At 38.7% G+C, this 22267-nt stretch overlaps 1 protein-coding gene across 3 annotated transcripts in view; it reads left to right on the forward strand.

The window, feature by feature from the left end:
• CHID1 (chitinase domain containing 1) overlaps positions 1 to 22267 on the forward strand; it is a 139992-nt gene that overhangs the window by 117073 nt on the left and 652 nt on the right. For 2 of the 3 annotated variants that reach the window (XM_054068301.1, XM_054068303.1), the window contains 2 exons: positions 938 to 1113; positions 21090 to 21192. In XM_054068301.1, coding sequence (XP_053924276.1) covers positions 938 to 1036 — 99 coding nt within the window. In that variant the 3' untranslated portion in view covers positions 1037 to 1113; positions 21090 to 21192. Of the gene's footprint in view, positions 1 to 937; positions 1114 to 21089; positions 21193 to 22267 lie in introns of those variants that run through there. The other variant, XM_054068304.1, reaches the window with a different exon arrangement.

Consider the following 22267-nt stretch of genomic DNA (forward strand, 5'->3'; position numbering starts at 1 on the left):
TTGTAATGAAATATTTTCAGATTTGTATATTGGGGCAAATCAAAGAGTTGTTGACATAATGGTGATCAAGATTTTATTATCCCATGACAAGTGTGTTTCTTCCCCATTTTAACATAATAATTACTGGCAGGTTGCTCAAAATTGGTTTGCTCATGATTAGCTAAAAACAGTTATGCCAGGCCCAGTGGATCTGTTGATGATGCTTTGATACTTTGTTCTGTTTTCTATGGAAATGAAAACACATCCCTGGTGTAAGCAGTTTAAACATTACAGTGCTGCACTTCAAAGTAAGAAAATTTGAAAATAAAAGATTGACAAATGATTATTTTTATTGTCTGAATGAAACAAATGCAGTACATGAACGGTGGCAGTTTCACTTTTAAACCAATAACTAAACTAACTTTAAGTCAATGGCTGGAGGTCAAATAGGGATACCTTTAAATATTAATCTCTCAGAATCTTTTTAAAATAGAATTGTGATAATGAGAATTGTGACTGTCCTGGGAGAAGGCAAGGGTAGGTAAGAGATCTTGATGGCATTTGACAAATTATTTTAATTGTCCTTAGTGATGAAGTTTTATTTTACCCCTGAGACATTTCTGAGAAGAGTTAGAATTTCTGTACATTGTGAAATGATAGCCTAAATTAGAGTAGTCCTTTGCACAGTTCATAAACCTGATTTATTTCTGTGGCATTTTGTCTATTTAGCTGGTTATCTTTTATTAGGTCATTGAATTAACTAGTGCAATTATCTGTCTCTTACTGAATAAATGCTTGCTAACCAGAGAGTATTTGAAATATAGACGAGGGTTTTTTTTGTATCTAGTTCAAGGATAGATGTTTTTTAAAATGTCTGATAATGACATGAAGAAATAATAACATGGACCATCAAATGTCTCTGACTAAAAAGTAATTGCTTTATGTGTCTTTGTCTTAGTCCCTCCAGTTGCGTTTAGAGCTTGCAAAAGAATTGGGCACTGGAATATCCATCTGGGAACTGGGACAAGGCCTGGATTATTTTTATGACCTGCTTTAAAATAAGAGATGATCTGAGAAAGACTTTGTTTGCTTCACGGAGACTTCACCGTCTATGAATTTGAGTACCCTGGAGAGGTGATTTTTTAAATTTTTTTGTAATTAATGTCATATCTGTATTAAACTTGAATTTTTCCCAATAAAGAACCTTTTCTGATTTGCAACACAGATGTGATTGTTGGTATCTGATAAAATTCATAGGAAAAAACCTCCACAAAAACAAATAGAAATTTCTTTTAAAGTTCCTGAATTCAGAGTCATTGAAAATAGACCAATGTAGCTGGACTGCTCTTAAAATTGAAAATATTTTCTGAAATGTTTTCTACGAGAAATAAAATGGACAAGTTAATGCATCTGATCAAAGTTTAAGATGACCTCTCAAACAATTACTGGCAATAATAAAAATAAACAAATAAATCCATCAGATTATGTCCAGCAGATTTAATATCTGCTTGACCCTTTATTTGTGTCTTACAGTCTTCTGCTAAGGTAAGTGAACCTAAAACATCAAGAAGGAGACTAATTTGATGTCTTTCCCTCAACCTGGTTGAAAATCAAGCACTGACAAGCTATGCTGTTAGTTCTGCTTTTTCATGTTAGTAAATTCCTTAAGTAGTTCAAAGTCAGTAATTTCAGTTTATGAATTGTTTCTAAATCGGTTTTGTTACAAGAGATGCTCTGTGGTTTCTTCTGCTTAGCTTACTTAGTGTCTCGGTTTACAGTATTTAGCACTAGTGCATGATGCATGAGTAGTTAGTTTGTGGGAATTGTAATGTTTAGCACCAAGACTATAACTGAAATGAAATTATTTACATGGGTAGCCCCAACAGAGAGAACCCCAGAGCAGCTCTGACAGCCTCTTTGATATAAGTAGGTGCTGTGAATGTGATCAACATCTTTGTGCATTAAGCTGTCATTCTTTAGCTGTACACATTGGTGATTTTATCTCCATAATACAGAATTTTTATGACCTGAAAAGCTGTAACAACCCGTAAGTTTAAAAGCGACGGCAATTTAACCCCTCCTGAAATGGTGTCCCTGCTTTTTGGTTTACAATATTTGTGTTTGTAGAAATACACAGGCTTCAAGGCAGTTCCATCTAAGGAACAAAGAGGTGCTGGAAGGGTGCTGGGAATTTGATGAGAGTGTCATTGGTCACCAGCAGAGACTTAGGCAATAGATATATACACTTCTTCTTGCCACTTAAAGTTGTCACAAAAATAACTGCACTCCTCTGTTTGCATCCAGCCTTCCCGGTAATTAATCTCAGTGGGGAATTTATCTGCCCTTGCTTTTTTCAGCAGAATAAATCCCACTGTAATCCACCATTGATTAAAGAACTATCGATCTTCACCTCTCTGATTTAGTTCTGGCATCTCTTGACTTCTTACACTGAAAGTATCCAGCAGGGTTTACTAATCAGGCTTCTTTCTTCCATACTGTTAGTAGTAAGATAATTTGTTACATGAATCCCTGCATTCAATTAACTTGAACTTTCTGTTTTGTACAAAAGCAATTTAAAGTCACTTTGGCAATGGTACCTAGAGTACCACAAAAATTAAATTGTCTTTCACTGTTTTTTCTACTTTCAATGGCAATACTGAACCAGAAGGTCTCAGAAAAAAAAGTAGTCTGTAAGAAATGAAGGGGTTGTGATCTGAAATGGCATCCAATTTTATATTAGCTAGCAGGTAATTTTCAAAACTGCGTGTGGGCAAGAAAATAATATTTCAGTTTAGCTTGTTGTTTTGTCTCTAGTAAAGATACGTCATTTATCATTTTTCGTATTTTCTATTATGTGACGATTCTCCATGGAGTTCAAGATTCCTGTTTGTGAGTACAGCTGTGTTAGACAGAAGTGCCTTTTCTAGCCTTCGAGTTAGAATGAATACCTCTGTGTGTCAAAAAGATCATGCTAACCCTTGCTGTATCATGAAAAATAGATACCATACTAGAAGTACATTGTGATTTTGAGACATCCATGGTATATAGGTACTTGAGGCCAAGGATGATGCCTTGTGTCTCTAAAGGCATAATGTGTTTGTTGCTTTAGAAATAGTATTACAAAAGAAACAAATTTGGCATAATTCTTTGTTGTGAAGTTCTCTGTTAAACACAAAGGTGAGCACCAGAAGGCACGTGAGCTACAGAATAAATGAAGATCGGTGTTTGATGGATCGGTCTTATGTTCACTTAATTTTTCAGTATGTGGGAAAGTCAGGTTGTCTTTTATTAGATATCAGAAAATCCACTCAGCAGTGTGCCATCAGTGAGCCACCAGAAAAAATAGGTTTCTTCTGCAATTTGCACCTCACTGCTTGTATGAAAAGATGAGAGAGATGCTGGTATGAAAGTGGATTCTGCAGAGCACCTGTTTTTATTACTTTCCTGCACACAAGTGCTGAAAACTGAGCAAAGGGCAGGAGAAGGTGAATGGGAGTGTTGAAATGGCACTGTTATAAGGACCATGGCAGGTGACTTTCATTCACTCATTTCAAAAAAGAACAGGAAGTAGTATTTCACAATGCAAAAAAAGCACTTCTTTATAATGAAAAAAACCCCAGTTTTCTGTAAAGAAAAAAAAAATATATGTGTGTGTTCTTCCATAGAAGCAAGTACTCCACAAATGAAGTACTTGCACGGCAAGGCCAAAGATTTTGGTCTTAAAGAAGCGAGGGTATGACTGGGAAGAAATATCTAATATTCCATTAAAACTTACATCTAGTACAGCAAGTGATAAAATGGAAGTGTATTTATTTCAACAGAATATTTAATCATACCTTTATAAAATACATTTAAGAGAAAAAAGCTGTGCTCTATAACTTTTTTTTTGTTGCAAGAAACATTTCTGTATTACACGGTGAGATCTCAGGTGCTATGAATGTAAACGTATCTTTTAGCTACCTAATGCGAAATGAAGCTTTATTCCAACTGACCTTTGCTCTTGTCTTTCCCTGTGTTTCACTTTTATGCATTCACTGAGAAAAAGAGCAGCTGATTCTGGTGCAGCTGGCCTTTGATATGAAGATACTATTTTTCTTGTCAATTATTGTCCTACGCATAATTTTAATAGTTGCCAATAAAGCTTTTTATTTTTCTATATACAACTAAGTACCTTATCAAGACAGAAAAGAGCACTTAATCTGATTACTTTCATTATCACATGAACTATACTCCTGGGATAACAGCATTGCATCTTATCTCAGGAAACACGTCCCTTGTGGTGCTCGGTATCTGTCTTGGAAACTTGAGGGGCTGTATAGTCTTTGTAATCAGAAATAGTTTAAACAGAGAATTGTGGAAAATAAATTGTTTAGCTTGTCTCATTGTGAGATGCTACTTCTTCAAGGAAGATTGCTTCAGTACCTTGTTTTATAGTTCCTTTTGCTATCATATGTAGATGTCAAACTCCAGAATTAACTGTAGCTTCCAGGCAAGGAGCTGAGATTGAAAGAGAAGAGGTAAGGTAGACCTAAGGATGACAATAGGAAAACAGCTTATTTAACAACTTCTAAGTCATAAAGAATTGTTGAGGAAGTTGTAACAATTTAGTGTTGTTTATGGGCTTGGGTGAAAATATAAAATACCTTTTCTGTTCCTACTGTGAGCTCATAGTAGGTGATTATTTTTAAGAGTTGGATGGTGTTTTCTGCATGCCTCTCTGTGAAAACTGCCAAGTAAATGGATGTTCATGGGAACTGTAATTCAGTCTCTCCTGAATTTGGAAGTGTCTTTGAAGTTTACTGTTTTGATTAATATACAGTGCAGCTGTTTGACTTCAGTTAAACAAGTGGCAGCACAAAGCAGATGGAGTCTACCTCTACAGCTTGAAGAGGCTGTATATCACTCTTTCCTGAAAAAAATCTCTTTCCCTCAGTGACCTCTTTTTTATGTAGTAATTGCAAATTAACTAAGTCTGAATTAGTGTTTTGTAGTCTACCAGGCAGTCACTTTGACATTCTGTGTTTGGGGAAAATATATGTTATGTTTAGGAAAAAAAAAACTTTTAATATGAAAAATAACTGGAATAGAATTTGATCAACATTGCTTAAACAAAAATTTGTGAAAATAATTAACATCACTTATCTTGTTATTATTTGAGAAATATACCTTTAAATATGTTCTGTTAGAATGACAGCATTATAACAGAAAGTTATTTTGCAAAAATATGTGGCTGAATGGAATCAAAGACTCAAAATTGAAAACAATTAGTCCTTTTGCATTCCTACATGTATCAGTTACCTTTTTTGGATGTATTTTAATGTTTATTCAGTTATGCAGCTTAAAAAAATATTTTAGAAAAAAGACTGTAGAAAATGCTATACATGAAAAAACGTTTCTTACAAGCTTTTAATGAAATAAGCTCTTGCTCTGACTTCCAACGTGTTAGAATTAATTCTCAACTCAACTGCTGAGAGTAAAGCAGAAGGGTACTTTTGAGTTGCCTTCACATGGCACATAGATTATCATATTTTGATCCATCTATTGTATGGAGTTTCAGTAAGTTAAAATTTAGCAATTGTCTGATGTGGGAAGGCAAAATGTAAAATAAAATAAAATAAAATAAAATAAAATAAAATAAAAAGCTGCCCCTCTGTGCATGAATTCTGAGAGCAGAACTTAATCACAAGTCATTATCTCACTCACCTGTTTTTCTGAAGAAGGGTAATGAAGCTCCAGTGAAAACGTTCAGTGTAGATAAGCAGCATATTGACTTTCTAGACTTCTAAACTCTCCTAATTTCATTTACCACAAGCTGCTAATCACAACTGACATATATGTGGTAGTAGAAGAGCACAAGCCCTTCAATTTCTAGATTATGTGCTATGGGTTTTTTTTGTATAAGCGGCTTGCTGTAAGGCTTGCAGGATTGTATTTTTCTGCAAAGCCAGGTACAATTTCCTGGAGTAGGGCTATCTAATTTTCCAGATCCGCCATCTTTTGCTGTGAAGTTTCTACTACGTGTATGGCTGCAGCAGGATTGCCTGATTGTTACACCTCACCTTTGTCAACGGTCAGCGTGTTTAGAATAGAAGTCATAAGATTGTGCTGTTTCACCAGTTTCCTCCAATAGATTTGGTAGTGGACAGGTGCGGTTGGATTTGATGACCTCAAAGGTCTTTTCCAACCTAGCAGTTCTGTGATTCTATGATTCTAATACGTGAAGTCTGTACATTATGGCTACCTCAGCTGTTTATTCTACTAAAAAATGTAAGATTGAATTTTGGTTTTGTTTGTTTGTTGCATATTTCTGCAAGTGTTAATGCAGCTCAAAAAAAAAAAACTCACAGACATCACCAGTTTTCACTAAGCATTAGTCTTGTATTCTTCCATATTCTGGCATTTAGGAACAGTGTCCTACTGTGACAGGAGCTTTTGTATAAAACAAATGGTTATCTTGTTTTTGCTTTGTTATTTCATGCCATTATGTGAAAAACCTCTATGCTAATAACCTTTTTCATTTTGGTCTCATTAAAACATCTGATAAATCTGACTAAGTGAAAGCCAAAGGGGCTTTGTTTTGACCTAGAGTTAGAGCTAGTGATAACTTCCTGCATGGAAGAGAAGGACCTGGGGGTAATGGTTGACAGCCGACTGAACATGAGCCAGCAGTGTGCCCAGGTGGCCAAGAAGGCCAATGGCATCTTGGCTTGTATCAGAAACGGTGTGACCAGCAGGTCCAGGGAGGTTATTCTCCCTCTGTACTCGGCACTGGTGAGGCTGCACCTTGAATACTGTGTTCAGTTCTGGGTCCGTCACCACAAGAAGGATGTTGAGGCTCTGGAGCGTGTCCAGAGAAGAGCAACCAACAAAGCTGGTGAGGGGGCTGGAGAACAAGTCTTATGAGGAGTGGCTGAGAGAGCTGGAGTTGTTTAGCCTGGAGAAGAGGAGGCTGAGGGTAGACCTTATTACTCTCTACAACTACCTGAAAGGAGGTTGTGGAGAGGAGGGAGCTGGCCTCTTCTCCCAAGTGACTGAGGACAGGACAAGGTGGAATGGCCTGAAGCTCTGCCAGGGGAGGTTCAGGCTGGATATCAGAAAAAAATTCTTCACAGAAGGAGTCATCGGGCTCTGGAACAGGCTGCCCAGGGAGGTGGTTGAGTCGCCTTCCCTGGAGGTGTTTAAGGAACCGGTTGATGAAGTGCTTAGGGACATGGTCTAGGGAGTGTTAGGAATGGTTGGACTCGATGATCCGGTGGGTCCTTTCCAACCTGCTGATTCTATGATTCTTTGAAATCTGGTGAAGGTGTTCGGAGTTATTACTGCAGGCCAGTTCTACTAATGCAAGTAGACAAATAGTTCCTCCATAAATGGCAAGCATCTGTCTTCACAAATATGTTGTCTTATGTTTTGGAGCTGAAGATGGAACTTAAAGTCGGTCAATTTTCAGGTAGCTTGCTTGTATCATTAGCTGGAATTTGTTTTATTCAATGATGCCTTTAGAGTAAAAACATTAAGTGGTTGTCTGCTGTATCAAGCCTTTCCATGATGCTTCTGCTTTTTAACTCAGAACTTTCTATTAAAATTAAATTGCTTTTTATGTTAGCTTGTAATTGTTTTAGATGGACTTTCTGTGTTAAACAGTGGCTCAGGATTTTAAATCTCAAAACTTTCTGCCCATTCCCTCTTGTATCAAAGTCAGTAATCTCAAATCCTAAGCAAATACTAAAGGTATATTTTAATTTAGTTGTGGTTGACGTGCGGATGCAATTGCACACAAGAGACTGGCTGAGCTGTTGTCTTGAAGACCCAGTTTAGACATTTATTGACTATCTTAAAGCACTGAAAATTAAAATATACCTTTAGTATTTGCATAGGATTTGAGATTACTGACTTTGATACAAGAGAGAATAGGCAGAAAGTTTTTAAAGTTTGGGGTTTTACTGAACCAGATTTTTCAGTTATTTTAATGAGTTAGAAAAAATACATGAAGTGACAGGGAGAATATTCATCATTGCCAGCATGAAGAATTCCCTGTTTTCTCTCACATAGAGTGCTAAAAATTTCAGCACGAGCAAGGTGCCAGTTTTGTGTTCAGATTTCATTTTCTCTCGTTGGCTTTTGAACTTATCTGCATGTATTTTAGGAAAGCAAACTTCTAGATGTTCAAGGAGTTAGTCAGCAGGACCCCCTGGGTGACTGTCCTCAGGGACAAGGGAGCAGAACAGAGCTGGCAGATCTTTAAGGACATTTTCCATAGACTGCAGGAGCTCTCAATCCCCAAGTGTAAGAAGTTGGGAAAGGAAGGCAAGAGACCAACATGGATGAGTCAAGACCTGCTGGTCAAAGTAAAGGGCAAGAAGGAAATGCACAGAGAGTGAAGGGGGGACAGGTTCCTGGGAAGAGTACAGGGTTGTTGCTGGGTTGTATAGGGATGGAGTCAGGAAGGCCAAGGTGCAGCTGGAGGGCATCCCTTGAACTTGGCAAGGGATGCAAAGAATAATAAGAAGGGCTTCTGCAGGTGTGTCAGCCAGAAAAGGAAGGTCAAAGAAAGTGTACCTCCACTGATGAGCGTGACTGGGAAACTGGTAACAACAGATGAGGAGAAAGCTGAGGTACTCAACAACCTTTTTGCCCCAGTCTTCACTGGCAACCTCTCTTCCAACACCTCTCAAGTGGATGGACCTCAAGGCAGGGACTGGGGGGACCAAAGTCCTTCCTAATGTAAGAGAAGATCAGGTTCAAGACCACCTGAGGAACCTGAACATACATAAGTCTATGGGACTCAATGAGATGCATCCCAGAGTCCTCAGGTAATTGGCTGATGTAGTTGCTAAGCTGTTCTCTGTGATATTTGAAAAGTCATGGCAGTCAGGTGGCTGGAAAAGGGAAACATTGCACCCATTTTTAAAAAGGGTAAAAAGGGAACTACTGACCTGTCAGCCTCATCTCTGCCATGGAACTGATTGTGGAACAGATTCTTCTGGAAATTATGCTAAGGAGGACAGAGAGGTAATTGGAAACAGTCAGCATGGCTTCACCAAGGGCGAGTCCTGCCTGATCAACCTAGTGGCCTTCTGTGGTGGAGTGACTACATCAGTGGACAATGGAAGAGCTACGGATCTCATCTGTTTGGACTTCCATAATGCCTTTGATATGGTTCCCCATTCATCTCTCTGAACTGGAGAGACATGGATTTGATGGGTGGATTGTTGGGTGGATAAGGAATTAGCTGGATGGTTGCATACAGAGGGTGGCGGTCATGGCTTGATACCCAGATGGGGATCAACGGCAAGTGCTGTCCCTCAGGGGTCTGTAGCAGGACCTGTACTGTTTAATATGATCATCAGTGACATAGTGTAATTGAGTGCACTCTTAGCAGGTTTGCAGTGACACCAAGCCGAATGGTATGGTTGACTGACCTGAGGGATGGGATGCTGTTCAGAGGGATCTGGACAAGGTGGGCCTGTGTGAACCTCATGATGTTCAACAAGACCTAGTGCAAAGTCCTGCATCTGAGTGGGGGCAGCTGCTGCTATTGATACGGGCTGGGTATCGATACACATTTAATGTGGTGGGCACGGCAGGGAGGGGAACAGTGTTTGTGGCTGCTTGAGGGAGGTGAGAGGCAGGGAACAGGGCAAAGCAATTACTTTCAGAAATAACACATATTCTTCTCATCTCCCTCCTGTAGGAGCAGCAGAGAGCTAGATTTAACAATAACCCAAACGCCTGCGTTCCCAAGATTGTCCCTGTGCATTTTTGAGCCTTGTCTCTCTTGCAGCTAAGGAATCTGAAATATTTTGGTAATGTCAATGCAGTTTCCTTGGTATATACATTTGTAAAAACTAAGGTTACTCTCTGATGGCTTCTTCTTATGCTTTTTATCATAAAATTAAGTTATTGAGTGAAATTTGCAGATGACAACATGAATATATGATTATTATATGATAATATTGTAAATATTCATTGCCTTCTCAGGTGCATATATTGGCATATGAATTTCAAGTGTATGCAGTATTAAATCCATTTATCAGGTATACGAGGAGCCTTTTCCTTCTCAGGAGCCTGTGATTGATAGGGATAACTGCATTGAAAAAACAGGTAGGCTTCCCAGACTAAAGGATTAGAACAGGACAGTGCTCCAAAATGCACACAGCCTGAAAGAGACCTGACAGACAAAGGATGAAGGGAAACAAAAGAGAAAATTACTTTTTCAGTGTTGAGTAGTAGGTCTGTCACAAAAGTCAAATGGGAGCCAAGGTTTCAGACTTACCTCCCATCATCTGGTAGCTAGACCCTGGTGCTGAGGCATTAGAGACCAGAACAGGGCCTTCTCAAAATCATTTGCTGCAATGAGTTGGGATTGTGTGTGTGCTGAAGTGAGCAGAGCACGCTGCCATTCTTAGTGATAGTGTGAGAAGTGATGAGTCCCTCTCTTCTCCACCACAGATTAAGGGAAAATGACTTTGCTTGTACACAAGGAGACTAATAACTCCACAAAGGATAAATGGAAATAGTAATTTGCAGAGAATGCAGTCAGGGGGAGAAAGTAACTATGCATAAGCCTGAAAGCTGCTGACAGTAGCAGGATCTTTGAAAGGCCTGAATACTTTGCTAGTCATGAAATACTGATTATACTCTTTTAAGGGAGAATAATAGTGTTTTAGTCCTCCTGACATTAGCTAAATTTTATTCCTGTAAGGCATCTTCTCTCAACCCCCCAGCCCCAGTATCTGAACTTTTTTTTCCAGCACCTTGGTACTTCTGCATATGCTGCATGTTACCCGGATAAGCTGGAAAAAAAAGAGGAGAGAAGAAAGATCTGTTGTGGATTAAGTTTGCAGGCTAACTTTGTGCTTTTTAATCTTGCTTGCATATGCACTTCAGGGGATATGCTTCTCTCCGTTGACACTGTGTGGTCTGTGTTCATGTGATATCGGAGTCAAACTGCTTCTCAACTTTCATTTCCAAGCTCTTTTCTTTGTAAGTGAAAGCATTTATTTTACTGGCATTCAGACACTGTTGGTGTTCAGGCACCATTGCTACTTAAAGATTCCACAGGCCCTATTTTGTTTTGTAGGGTCGTTGTTGTTTATAATTAAAACAGAATTTAGTAGTGCAGCTGCAGCTTGATTGCAGCTCTTTTAATGAATCTCAAACAAAAACATAATCCTGCTTCATCTCCTGCAGTTGTGTTGACTCAGTGAGAATGGGAGGGATTGAAAGAAGTAATAATGCTTTTCCCCTGTCCTGCAGAAAATGTAGAACCATTATTTGGAAGGACAGAGTAGATGCTGGCTCTGAGTGGTGAAAAGAACAATTCTGAGAACAGAGCTATGCTGTGAAGTTGTACAGCTCAGCCAGTTTTTACTGATAATGCTACTTTTGTAATAATACCCTTTCACTCTTTAGGGTATTTCCATTGGCATCAAATAACTCAGTTGAGGCTCTTCTGGAAGTAAATGGTTGCATCTGAAAGAGTTTCCTTCTAATTTTGTAGTAAACCCAAAATTATGACCGCATTGCTTAGTGAGAAGCATTCTACAGCGCAGGTGTCAGGCACTTACTTAAATTTGGGCAGTTTCTTCATGATGATGGGGAGGTGTCATCCAGACTGACTCAGCCACTAACAAAGCAGGAGGATGACTTGAAATCCACTTGAAATGTATTTGAATTTCTGATGGTATCGGAGTGCTCTGAGCATGCAGCACTGAAAGTGACCAGCAACTGGTAAGCGCTCTGAGTTCTCTAATGGCATCTCTCCACCCAGTGCTGTTTTTTCTCTGTAAAGCTTTCCTTTCTGTCAGACAGTAAAACTTGTGATGCTTAGCTGGAAGTCAGGATTTCATAAGTAGCCCTTTGAAAGTGCATCACCTCGAGGACAGATGTTTGGTTTAGTTTCAAAATTATCTGTGTCCTACTAAATGTCTCATCCTTTTGCCATTACTATTGGAATAAAACAGTTCCACTTGGAAGAGACCTACAATGATCATGTAGTCCAGCTGCCTGACTATTGAAAATGTAGCTAAAAAGTTATTTAGAAAAGTGAAGCGGAGGTTAATGATTTGCACAAAAGTAAAGATCCTTATGGTTCTGTGTTGAATTGTCTTTAAAAGTACATCTGATCTTGAGTCTGTGTCCTGGGCCATTCACATGTATGGTCTATATCAAAATGTAAATTAGGTTAATAAATCTGTTTGCAGGGCCTTGGCCTGAGGGCAGTTAGTGTCTTGGAGAATAAATCCCTTTTATTTCCAGTGTTTGAAACTGGCTGGTGAATGTACATTCATAATAATGGCTGTTCTCCACTTAATTTGAACTACTTCAGCTCATTTCTGTCAGTGTTAAATTAAACTTTTAAGAAGTAAGAAGGATAAGGAAAGAAATTAAATTGTGGTGAGATAGGTCCACCAAGTTTTATAGTCGGGCCTGTAGAATTTATGGCCAGGCAAACTTGACTTATCTGTCAAGAGAGGAGATTATAAAAGAATTTATTTAGAAAGAAGCTAACACTCTTATTTTTATTTAATGCCTCATGGATTGTTCTGCACATTATCAGAATAATTACTTCATGTGCTTAGATAAGTAATGTTATTTTTCGTAAAATTATTTTGCACTTCCAAGTGTTTTGTCCATTAAAATGATTCTGTGTTTTGGTTTTGTTACTTCTGCATAAAGAAGCATTTGTAAGCGCATATAGTGAGTATTTCTAAAGACTGTTCTTATAAAATAGGTGTTCAACTATGGAATAAAGCATGAACAAACTAAGCTAGTGCCCACACAAAAGGAACTGAGAAATGAAGATCATTTTCTTACCAGATCTGTGACTGTTTCAAGGACCTGCCTGTAAGTCCAGCAATGGAATCTGAATATTGTTTATTTGTTTTAAACCGGTCACTTTGCAGGCCTTAACTGTTTCCATGCTATGGTCATGTGGGCCACTAATGGAAGAAGGACAAAGATCTATGAGTTCTGGGTAAATGCAGAAACTGCATTGCTCTGGGCTCTTGTGAAGGGCCGTGCTCTGCAGTGATCCAGGACAGCTTTAGAAATTTAAATCTCAGGTCTGAAATTCTTATGGATAAAAAGCTTGGAGTGAGGGGGAAGATTACACTGCAGGAGTACATCACTGAATTAAATTTTGCATATGTAGGAGTTAACACATGGGTATGAATGATACCAAATGCTGTGGTTGTTGTAATCTCCTGTTAATAAAGGGATTGACTTGCACTACAAAATTACTTAAATAATTCTGCATGCTCCATTATCCCTTCCAAGGGTTTTGAAGCTGGATGTGTTTTCTAGCCCTCAGTACCTCCTTATTTTATTGCAGTACCTGCAGAACTTGTTTTTATGAAATGTTAATCATGGTCCTCAAAACATGAATAATTAACTACTTTGTTCCACACCGATGGGCCTGTAGACGACATGGGAAACACAAGGCTGAGCCTCAGCCAAATACATACAAATGGTAACTTTGTGTTTTGAGATCTGACAACATCATGGAAAATTGTTATGATTATGTTGATTTTGCACGTGTAAATAATATAATGGGAGTGGCAGTGCCCATGTGCTACCTGTGTCAGAGAGGTGTCCCCTAGCATGGAGCAGGGCAGTGTCTTCACCAGCCTATGCTGAGGTCCCTGGTGTAGGTGTGCTGGAAGAACCTCAGGCAGCTGCTTGGTGTTTTGCTTTGTGTTTCACCTCAGCAGTATTCTAGTTTTGATTCAGCTCTAGCCTTGCACATGTACACACAGACTCTAAGCTCCTTATTTTTTTCATTTTTTGGCATACTCCATGTTTTGCCCCTGTGGATGTAATGCTATCTGACCATTGTTATCTGAGCCTGTCTGAAGTCTAGAAAGGGAAATTCAAGTTTATATTTCTGTTTATAGAGAGGCTGCTGTGCCTCTGATTCCTGGCAGAAGAGTTTTCATCATGCCAGCCCACAGGGGGATGGTGATGCTGCACAGAAGGGAACAGATCTGCCTGCAGTACAAAACTTGGGTTGGAGGGAAGGGCACAGATAAAGAAGACAAAAGTATTTTCTAATCCAGGGAGGTCTTAGTAAGAAGCCACATCCCCCATGAGCTCACAAGGCTGCCTCAGGGGGCAGCAGGACTACAGATCGACACCGATCTTGGGTCTAACAGGCCAGTGGGGTTTCAGCATCCTTGTGAGTTCTCCCCGGCCCTTTTCCACAGGAGAGGCCCCACACAGGACCCTCATTTGCCACTGTTTTCCTAGTGACCATCTGTCTTACTGTTGGTCCCGTGGAACACCTTAACAGTATGAAAAGCTAAAAATCTCAACTAAAAGCTTTCCTGGTTTCCCCTTAGCCCAAGTTCTGCTAGATATGAAGTGAACCAGTTGAAATCTAAGATGAAAGTAATCCATCTGACGAGATGTCTCCCCCTTCCCTATTAGGAAGAAAAATATTTTTCAGAAAATCTTGTATTGGATATCCAGCTGATTCATTTTAGTTAGCTTAATTTAAAACAAAAGCTATCTTGGCTGAATGCTTTTGTAAAATAATGGAAAGTAGCAGAGATCAAATATCAGACATGCTGCTGGTCTTGCTACCTTTAATCAACTGTTTATCTCTCTGCCTCTTTACCTGTAGTGTTTCCCATCAGCATTATCAGAGCAGTGCGAGTCCTGCCAGGAATCTCTTTCTAATTGCTAAGCTGATATTTCAAAGCAAGAGAAAAGTGAGCTTTTGCCCTTTAGAAGTAAGCCCATGAACCGTGTGTCTAAACAAGTGGGGGCAGATGTGACTGTGGGAGCCACATATACTGCTTTAAAATTAATGGATTTATTACATACTTCTCCTGCTAGTGTGGGGACGTTTGCCTTTATCTAATACCACCATGTGTATATATAAATTTCAGTGGGAAAACGTTTATCTTCTGTGGACTGTTAAGGATTTCTCAGTCATACAGAAGTACTTAAGATTAAGACCTTAATATTTAATAAGCTCTCTGTTGTTAGAGTGACTGAGTCTGCCAATGTGAGATTGGGTTGGCAGCTCAGTGGATTAATGGAAACATAGAGTTGGGTTTAAAAGCCTTGAATGATAATCTTTAAATATGCTTAAGCATTGTGGTTGTGCAGTTTCCCTGGGGAATCATCACATTCTTTGCTTCAAAAGTTGCACTGAAGACATAACTGAAACTACAGCACAACCTTCCCTACTGGGAAATCTGCTTTTATTCCTGGGGCTCAATTCTGTGTACATTTGTACACCCAGAGGGTCATTTCTTGTGGGTTTTCATGTCTTACTCTAATGTTGCCACAGGAACAATTTTACGCAGACCTAAGAAGAAGAGTTGCAGAGCTGAGCAACTTTCCAGACAGGTTACAAGTTACATTGAGGCTGTGATAGGTGCTTTCATTAAGGTAGCCAGAGGAAGTTTAGACTGGCTCAGCTGGCCGCCTGATTATTTTTCTTTTCTTTTCTTTTCTTTTCTTTTCTTTTTTTTTTTTTTTAAAAGTCCTGTCTGAAATTCCGTGATGCTTCTGGTTCATGTAACTCATTGTGATAGTACTTTATTCTCTGATAGAGATCTGAGTAGTCTCACTGTAATAATAGCGTAGTCACAATGTGATGAATTCCAGGATATCTTCAGAAAAATTGAAAGGCTTGAAAATATTTTCATTGTAGGAGATTGCTGTTTCTTATTTATATAAGAACTTAACAGTCTGAAAGGTGTCTGGACTTAGAGTTGATTTACTTGTGTAAACATTTCTGGGGTTTATCTCGATTTCAATTTAATTTGCCACTTCATGCTACAAAGCTCTCAGGGAATCTTTAATTTCAGTGAGAGCTCACTAAATTGAAATGAAAATCGTCAGCACAGAGCTGATGGCCTTGTCCCTTATTTCTGTTTATACTTCACCAGAGCTGCTTGTGCAAATAAGGCACAAGGGCACTGAGTTGTTTGGTACTAGATCTGACTGTGCAGTTGAACACCCTTACTTTCTGCTTAATTGCACTGATGTTAAGAAAACTTGTAGGACACTGCTTCATGTGACCAGTGATGCATCAGCTGCGACACACTTCTAAATGTGTTCTTAATGTCATGTACCTCAGCAGCTTTCAGTAATGTTTCAATTACATATAAATTCACCCCCACTGCTCCCTGGATTGATATCCTGTGAGGCTGGAAGTACTGGAGGTTGGAGAATATAAGAGAAATGGATGTCTGTACCCCTTGTAACTGTTTGCATCTTCCACGTCTTCCAGTGTCCTTCAGTAGCTCTGTGAACCTGTAGCACTTAGGCAGGGAGTAGATGGTATTGCACTCCGAAGAGGACAGGAAAGCAGTTGAACAGGATGAAAGCAGGATCAAGGAAAAAAGGTAAACACAATTGCCCTTAATATTTATATGTATATCTTTGGCCCTATATACACTAGATGTGGTTGGCGACTCCTCCTTTTCTCCTGGTGACAGTATCAGCTGCAGTACCTCTGCTAGGAAGTTACCTATATAACTGCTGGGGCTGGTAAGATCCCCTCTATAGAAGGGATAGAGTGATTACCCCCCAGCTGCAGTACCAGCTGGGCATCACAGCTTTTGTCATTCAGATTTGAATCCCAGCATGCTACAGAGAAGGACTGCTGTAGTCCTCGGACTGAGAGAACCAACATCTGCACAAGGCTCAAAACCTTCCAGTCTGCTTAGTCACAGGGGCTAGGAGGAACAGTTTATAGAGAGACTTCATACACACTGCATTGCATCTGCTGTGAATGAGCTGACCATGTATTTCATGGGATACTGCTCTATTTTCATACCATACAGCTGGTCCGCTCAGGTGCCAAGCACTGTCCATCAAGTCTCTTTTCTGTTCCCAACCTTCTGCCATATTTTTCATTGATGTTTTTTCATACCTGTCACTTTTGGTTTTTTCCTCACCTTTCCTGGTACAGAATTCTGGATAAACTGGGGTCCTATGTCATCCAGAGTAAAGATTGTTGGCACTGGAATATTCTGCTTTTGAGAAGAACATATATATCTGGATTTTTGGGTGTATGTTAACTCAATTCCATCAGGAATAAGTGAGTGTGATTTGCAGCAAGCTTTTAAGTGTGCCAGTTTTTCATGTGATAATTCTTTTAAACCTACAAACACTTATTTCAAAGGACCTTTTGATAATGTAGATTGTGTTGTGTAAGGGTGACAAGCTGTGATGCACAGTTAGGAGTAAGAAAGTATGTAATAGGGAAGAACTCTCATGCATGGACTTCACAGGAAGGAGATTTAAAACTTCAGTATTTATTAGCACCAAATATCAAGCAAGTTCCATGACAACAAGCTGTATTTCCAAGCTGGTGAGTTATTTTGTTAAGGAAAAGCGAATTGGTAATTATATGACACATGAGTTCAGTCTATATACTCTTTTCTGTTTGCGTTTGCAAATCCATAATTCCTTCAGTTGTGCACAGGTCTGCATTTACAATTTCTGTTCTTCTCCCAAAAGTAGCAGTACTTTCAACCACGAGGTTTCAAGGCATCTGTTTTCTTGAGACACCAAGTAGCATAACTTAGCTGCTCACCAGGAGAACTGTCAAGCACCTCTGGTTCTAGGCAGGAATAGTCTTGTTTCTCTAAAATACTTGTGTGTCCAGTTCCTGCAGCTGAGCTCACAGCATGAAGAATCTTCCCCAACAAGCTTTACTTGTAGCTCCATGCAGCTCCCTATTCAACTAATGCCAATGTAACTTTCAAATGAAATTAATACAGCTGCAAAAAGAAGTCGGGGTGGTGGGGGAGGAGGGGGCTTTGGTCCTCTGAGGACTATGAAGAAGCTTTTAGTGACTTTGACTGTCATAAGTGATACTGGTATAGCCTTGTAGAGTGAAAATAGAGGTTCCAAGAAAGACTGGAAGCAGCATCATGGTGAAGTGCTCTTTTCCTGGAGTATTTGCAAATTCTTAATCATAATTTAGTGTGTTAAAAGCTTTAACTCCCTTGTGTATGAGAGTGTGTGTGTTCAGTTTCTTGAGAAATGAGAGAACTGAGAATTACCTTTTTTATTGGTAGATGTTACCTTGGCTAGTTAGCCTGCCACTGTACAAAACTGTGGGGATGCATACGCTGCTCTGGTCACTTCAGTAGTGTGGGTATGCATGTGAGCATTTCAAAGGAACAGCAATGGCACCATTTCTAGGCATTTTTCAGCTTGGTATTCTGGGTACTTACTATCTAGGGTGATATAATATCAGTATTAGTTAATGGCATCTGTGGATGATACAGTAACACTGAGTGAGTTTCCAAGGTAAGTTGGGTTAATAGAGAAAAAAAAAAAAATAACCCCCACAGTACTAGTCCCTCAGAAAAATGCTAAACAACTAGTGACAGTTCTGCTTGGTAGTGCTCATCTAGCCATTTGCAAGCTTGTACTGGGGAACTGAGGACACTGAGAGCAATTCGGATATAGTCACTAGTTAGGCCTATAGCTAGACTGACATGGATTACTTGGTTACAGTAATCACTTTTCTCTGCTATTGTCTCCTAACTCAGTATCAAACCTGAACTTCATAAGGCCATGTAAGATGCCTGACCTTGGGCAGTTAAGGTTATAAAATACAAATAACTGAATCCCCTCTGCATTTGGCAGACTGGGACCTTAATTAACAAGGTAACCTTGTGTGCAGAACAGCAGATTTGAGTGGTACAGGGGAAGTGGAAGGGCTGGAGCAGTGATGGCCTTAAGCTTTACAGCCAAGGAAAGATATTTGTAGAAGAGGGGAATGATGAGGTGGATCTGAATAGACTTTCACAAACCAGTTCCTGAACTCCCTTTATTTCTATAGTAATTTTTAGTATCTTTGGGATGAATGCTTGACACCTGAAATTCTTGTGCTGTCCATATGGAAAAATAAACACATAAGCAATATGCATTAACAGTTTTTTATGCTGTACTTTGTTCTATATAAATTTAATTATCTACAGTTACATATTTTTTGTTCGTTCTGATTGAACTATAGTCTGTAATACCAGTGCCACGGGAATGTAAGAAGAGGTTTATAGGATATAAGGATCCCATGCTTTCCAGTTACTCTTGTAACCATGAGTACGCGGAAGTCTCTCTTAAGAAATTCTGTAGTAATAAAATGTTCTGCCTAAACAATTTCTGCCTAAAAGATACCAGGGGACGAGTTGTTTGAGAAACCTGTTTGACCCATTGGCCATTTCTTTATTAAAAACCCATGCATTGCAAGATAACTGATAGGCCCTCTGTGTAGCTGTCTAACATGCAATGGTGTAGATTTTCTAGGGAACATTTTCTGGCTGTTGGAGTTGGGAACATAAACTAAGCCATCCTTATGGGTCAACAAAACCCACTATTTCAAGTGAATAGAATAACATAGTGTTCTATGGGGAAACAGTTTTGGGGGGAAGGGGAAGCAAGGCCTGGGGTAAAATGACATATATGGGCAACTGATGGGATTTCAGAAAAACAGCCTTTTAAATTCTACTCACTATGTGAGTTAATAATGATAGATTCTTTATTTGATTTTTTTTTTTTTAACGTAAAGGAAAGTAAAAAACACAGGGCTCTGTATTTCGCACTTTTGATGTGTCAAGACAAAACTTTGGATGAAGTTTTATAGGCTACCCTTAAGTCTCTTTGAAAATTATCGCCATGCAGGCAGTAAGTACTTTACATTAGACAGCTGGTATAATCAGCTAAGCCTGAAATTCCCAGTTTCTGTTAAGTACTTTTGAGAAAAATAGCAGGATGTCAGCTGAAATATGAGGCTAGTGATTAAAATAAACACCTCTGTCTATGCCAACATGTAGTTCAAAAAGCAAAGACAACTGAACCAGGGGATAGCTGCTGGGGCTTAATTTTTTTGAAACAACGTTGTCTCGAAAATCAGTAGCATGCTCTGTTACCCAAGTTTAAGCATTAGCGGACAGACAAATTAGACTGTAAAGGTAAAACAGCTGCTTTGTGCCCATATATTTCTGGAAGAATATTTAAGCTAGCTTTCCTGAAGTATAGAAGCAATGGTGAATAAATGAAACTGAAAGGTAACGTGTTACAATCCATATAAGAAGAGTTCTTTTAAATGCATACAGCATGATGAAATTCACTGCCACAATGTAAGGCTGAAGTGGAAAGTTTCACAAAGTCAGAAAGAGATTAAAGATAGATGTGGTTGGTGAGACCATCTGGTGGTACACTTAACAGGATGAAGAAAATTCAAAGAATACAAATGTGTCTACCGAATTGATGGAGTTGTAAGAAACTTTCACCATTGATTTGTGTTATCCTTTATGAGGTTTCCTCCAACAACCTCCAAAATCTCTGCCTCTCCCCCTTCAGGCCACGTCTACCCTTGTGTTTTCAATAGTACGCTTATGTTGTTGTTCAGAAGGCACACAATTCAGGGGCAGTTTCACTCATGAATCTGTTTGACATGGAAGATACAATAAATTGTATTGAAAAAGGCAGTGTTAGACATTACTTCAGACAAGATAACTGCCTAATCAGACTTTTTTTTCTGATCTGATATTGTAGGAGTTCTGAGTTGCTCCATTTTAACAGTCAGGTGTTAATCTTCCATTTATCTGTGCAATTTCTGAATCTAAGCAACTACCTTGGAAAAAGAGAAGTCCTTTTGTTTCAAAGCTATCAGTAAAAGACAAGTTCTAAACAGAAAATCATTTGCTTTGGGTCTAAGTATTTTCTTACACCTTAACCTCATTCCCCAGTATTTTCTGAATTATCAACTATCACATAATTTCAAGTTGGCCTTAAGAGGAAGAAGAAAGAAGTGTAAATTTACTTGGAAATGGGTAAGCCACTTAAATAATAATAATAGAAAAATCTATACAGAAGGATTAGTTAAATCAAAGATACATAATGAGCAATGACAAAAAAAAGGAAGCATGCTGTCTGTTTTTTTAATTGCATACATTGTGTGTGTGCACTTGCACACATTTCTGGGTGTGAATAGCTTGTAGTGTAGTTGGTTATAAAGAATACAAAAGACATTCTGTTGTAAACTTTAAAGAATATTTAATAACTTTTAAAAAATAAAATGTATATTTTAAATTTTGTTCTTTATATGAATGCACAAAACCATATCATTGTAGTTGCAGCAACAAAATCCAAAGAACTAAGGAGACCTGCCCACTGTGCTAAAATACTGGTGACAATCTGGGAGAATTCACAATGGTATTCAAACAATTTCCCATGGTGAGTCTTGGCTTGATTTCTTACAGTGAATTGTCTAACTTAGTATCTGTGAAGATCATTCACACTTAGCAAGAGTCCTGCAGGCAGTGTTAATAACGAGCCTGGTTTTAAAATAAATGCCACAATCAACGGCTGGTTTCTGCTGCGTACCTTTGGTGCCACATTTATAGCACAACAATGAAGCTAAGTGATAAGTGAATGGCTTCAACTTTCTCCATGCTAACAACCTCTGTCCTATCTATGAATGGCAAAGAGGCAGCTGGGAGCTGCATGCACTGAAAGATGTAACCAGTTCCTAATTAGTTTGGGAGAAGTGAGGAGTTTGGGTGGCTTCACATAGCAGCTGTATTGCTGATGGAAGATAAAATACTTCTACAGTTTCTGTACTGTTCCTTCCTCACCATATTACAAATCATACAATGCTGCATTCAAATGGTAGTTATTAAATGGAAGAATAAACCTTTACAAGTTTGCATTTTTTGAAGGGGAGGAACAAAGAAGTATTCATAGAACAGAAACTGGAGTGAATTTCAGTGACTGTGCACTATTAAGATGTGGAGCTAAATAATTCTGTTTTACAAGCAATAAGATCCGAGTGCTACTGATGCTCTACAGCAAAATAAACTATATTCTATTAAATATATATATGTATATCTTATTATAATTGTGAAGATAAGTAGCTAGAAGTATATTAGACTGACTCTAAAAGCTAAATCCTGATGTTACTGAATTCAATAGGTAGAGGCCTGTGCCCTGTGCCTTCATGTACTGTTAATAACCAGAAAGAGAAATGAGTATAAATTAGGAGTGCCCTCCTTCCATGTCTTTGTTGCCTTTGGTTCCATCTTTAATTTAAATGTATCAAGTTCTCCTTCGTGTTTAAAGATAAGAAGTGAAAATAATATAAGAGACTTAAAGTGACAAATCACTAATGGAAGCAATTGGAATGACTTCTCTGTTGTCCTGCATAGATAAAACATAAGTGGCCTCTTAAGTGGGTATTATGTACACAAGGCATTTCTAATCAACCAGTTCAATATGAAATTTTATGCATAATATGGAACTATCCCTTTTA

This window comes from Cuculus canorus, chromosome 5 (assembly GCF_017976375.1).
Source record: "Cuculus canorus isolate bCucCan1 chromosome 5, bCucCan1.pri, whole genome shotgun sequence".
NCBI lineage: Eukaryota > Metazoa > Chordata > Aves > Cuculiformes > Cuculidae > Cuculus > Cuculus canorus.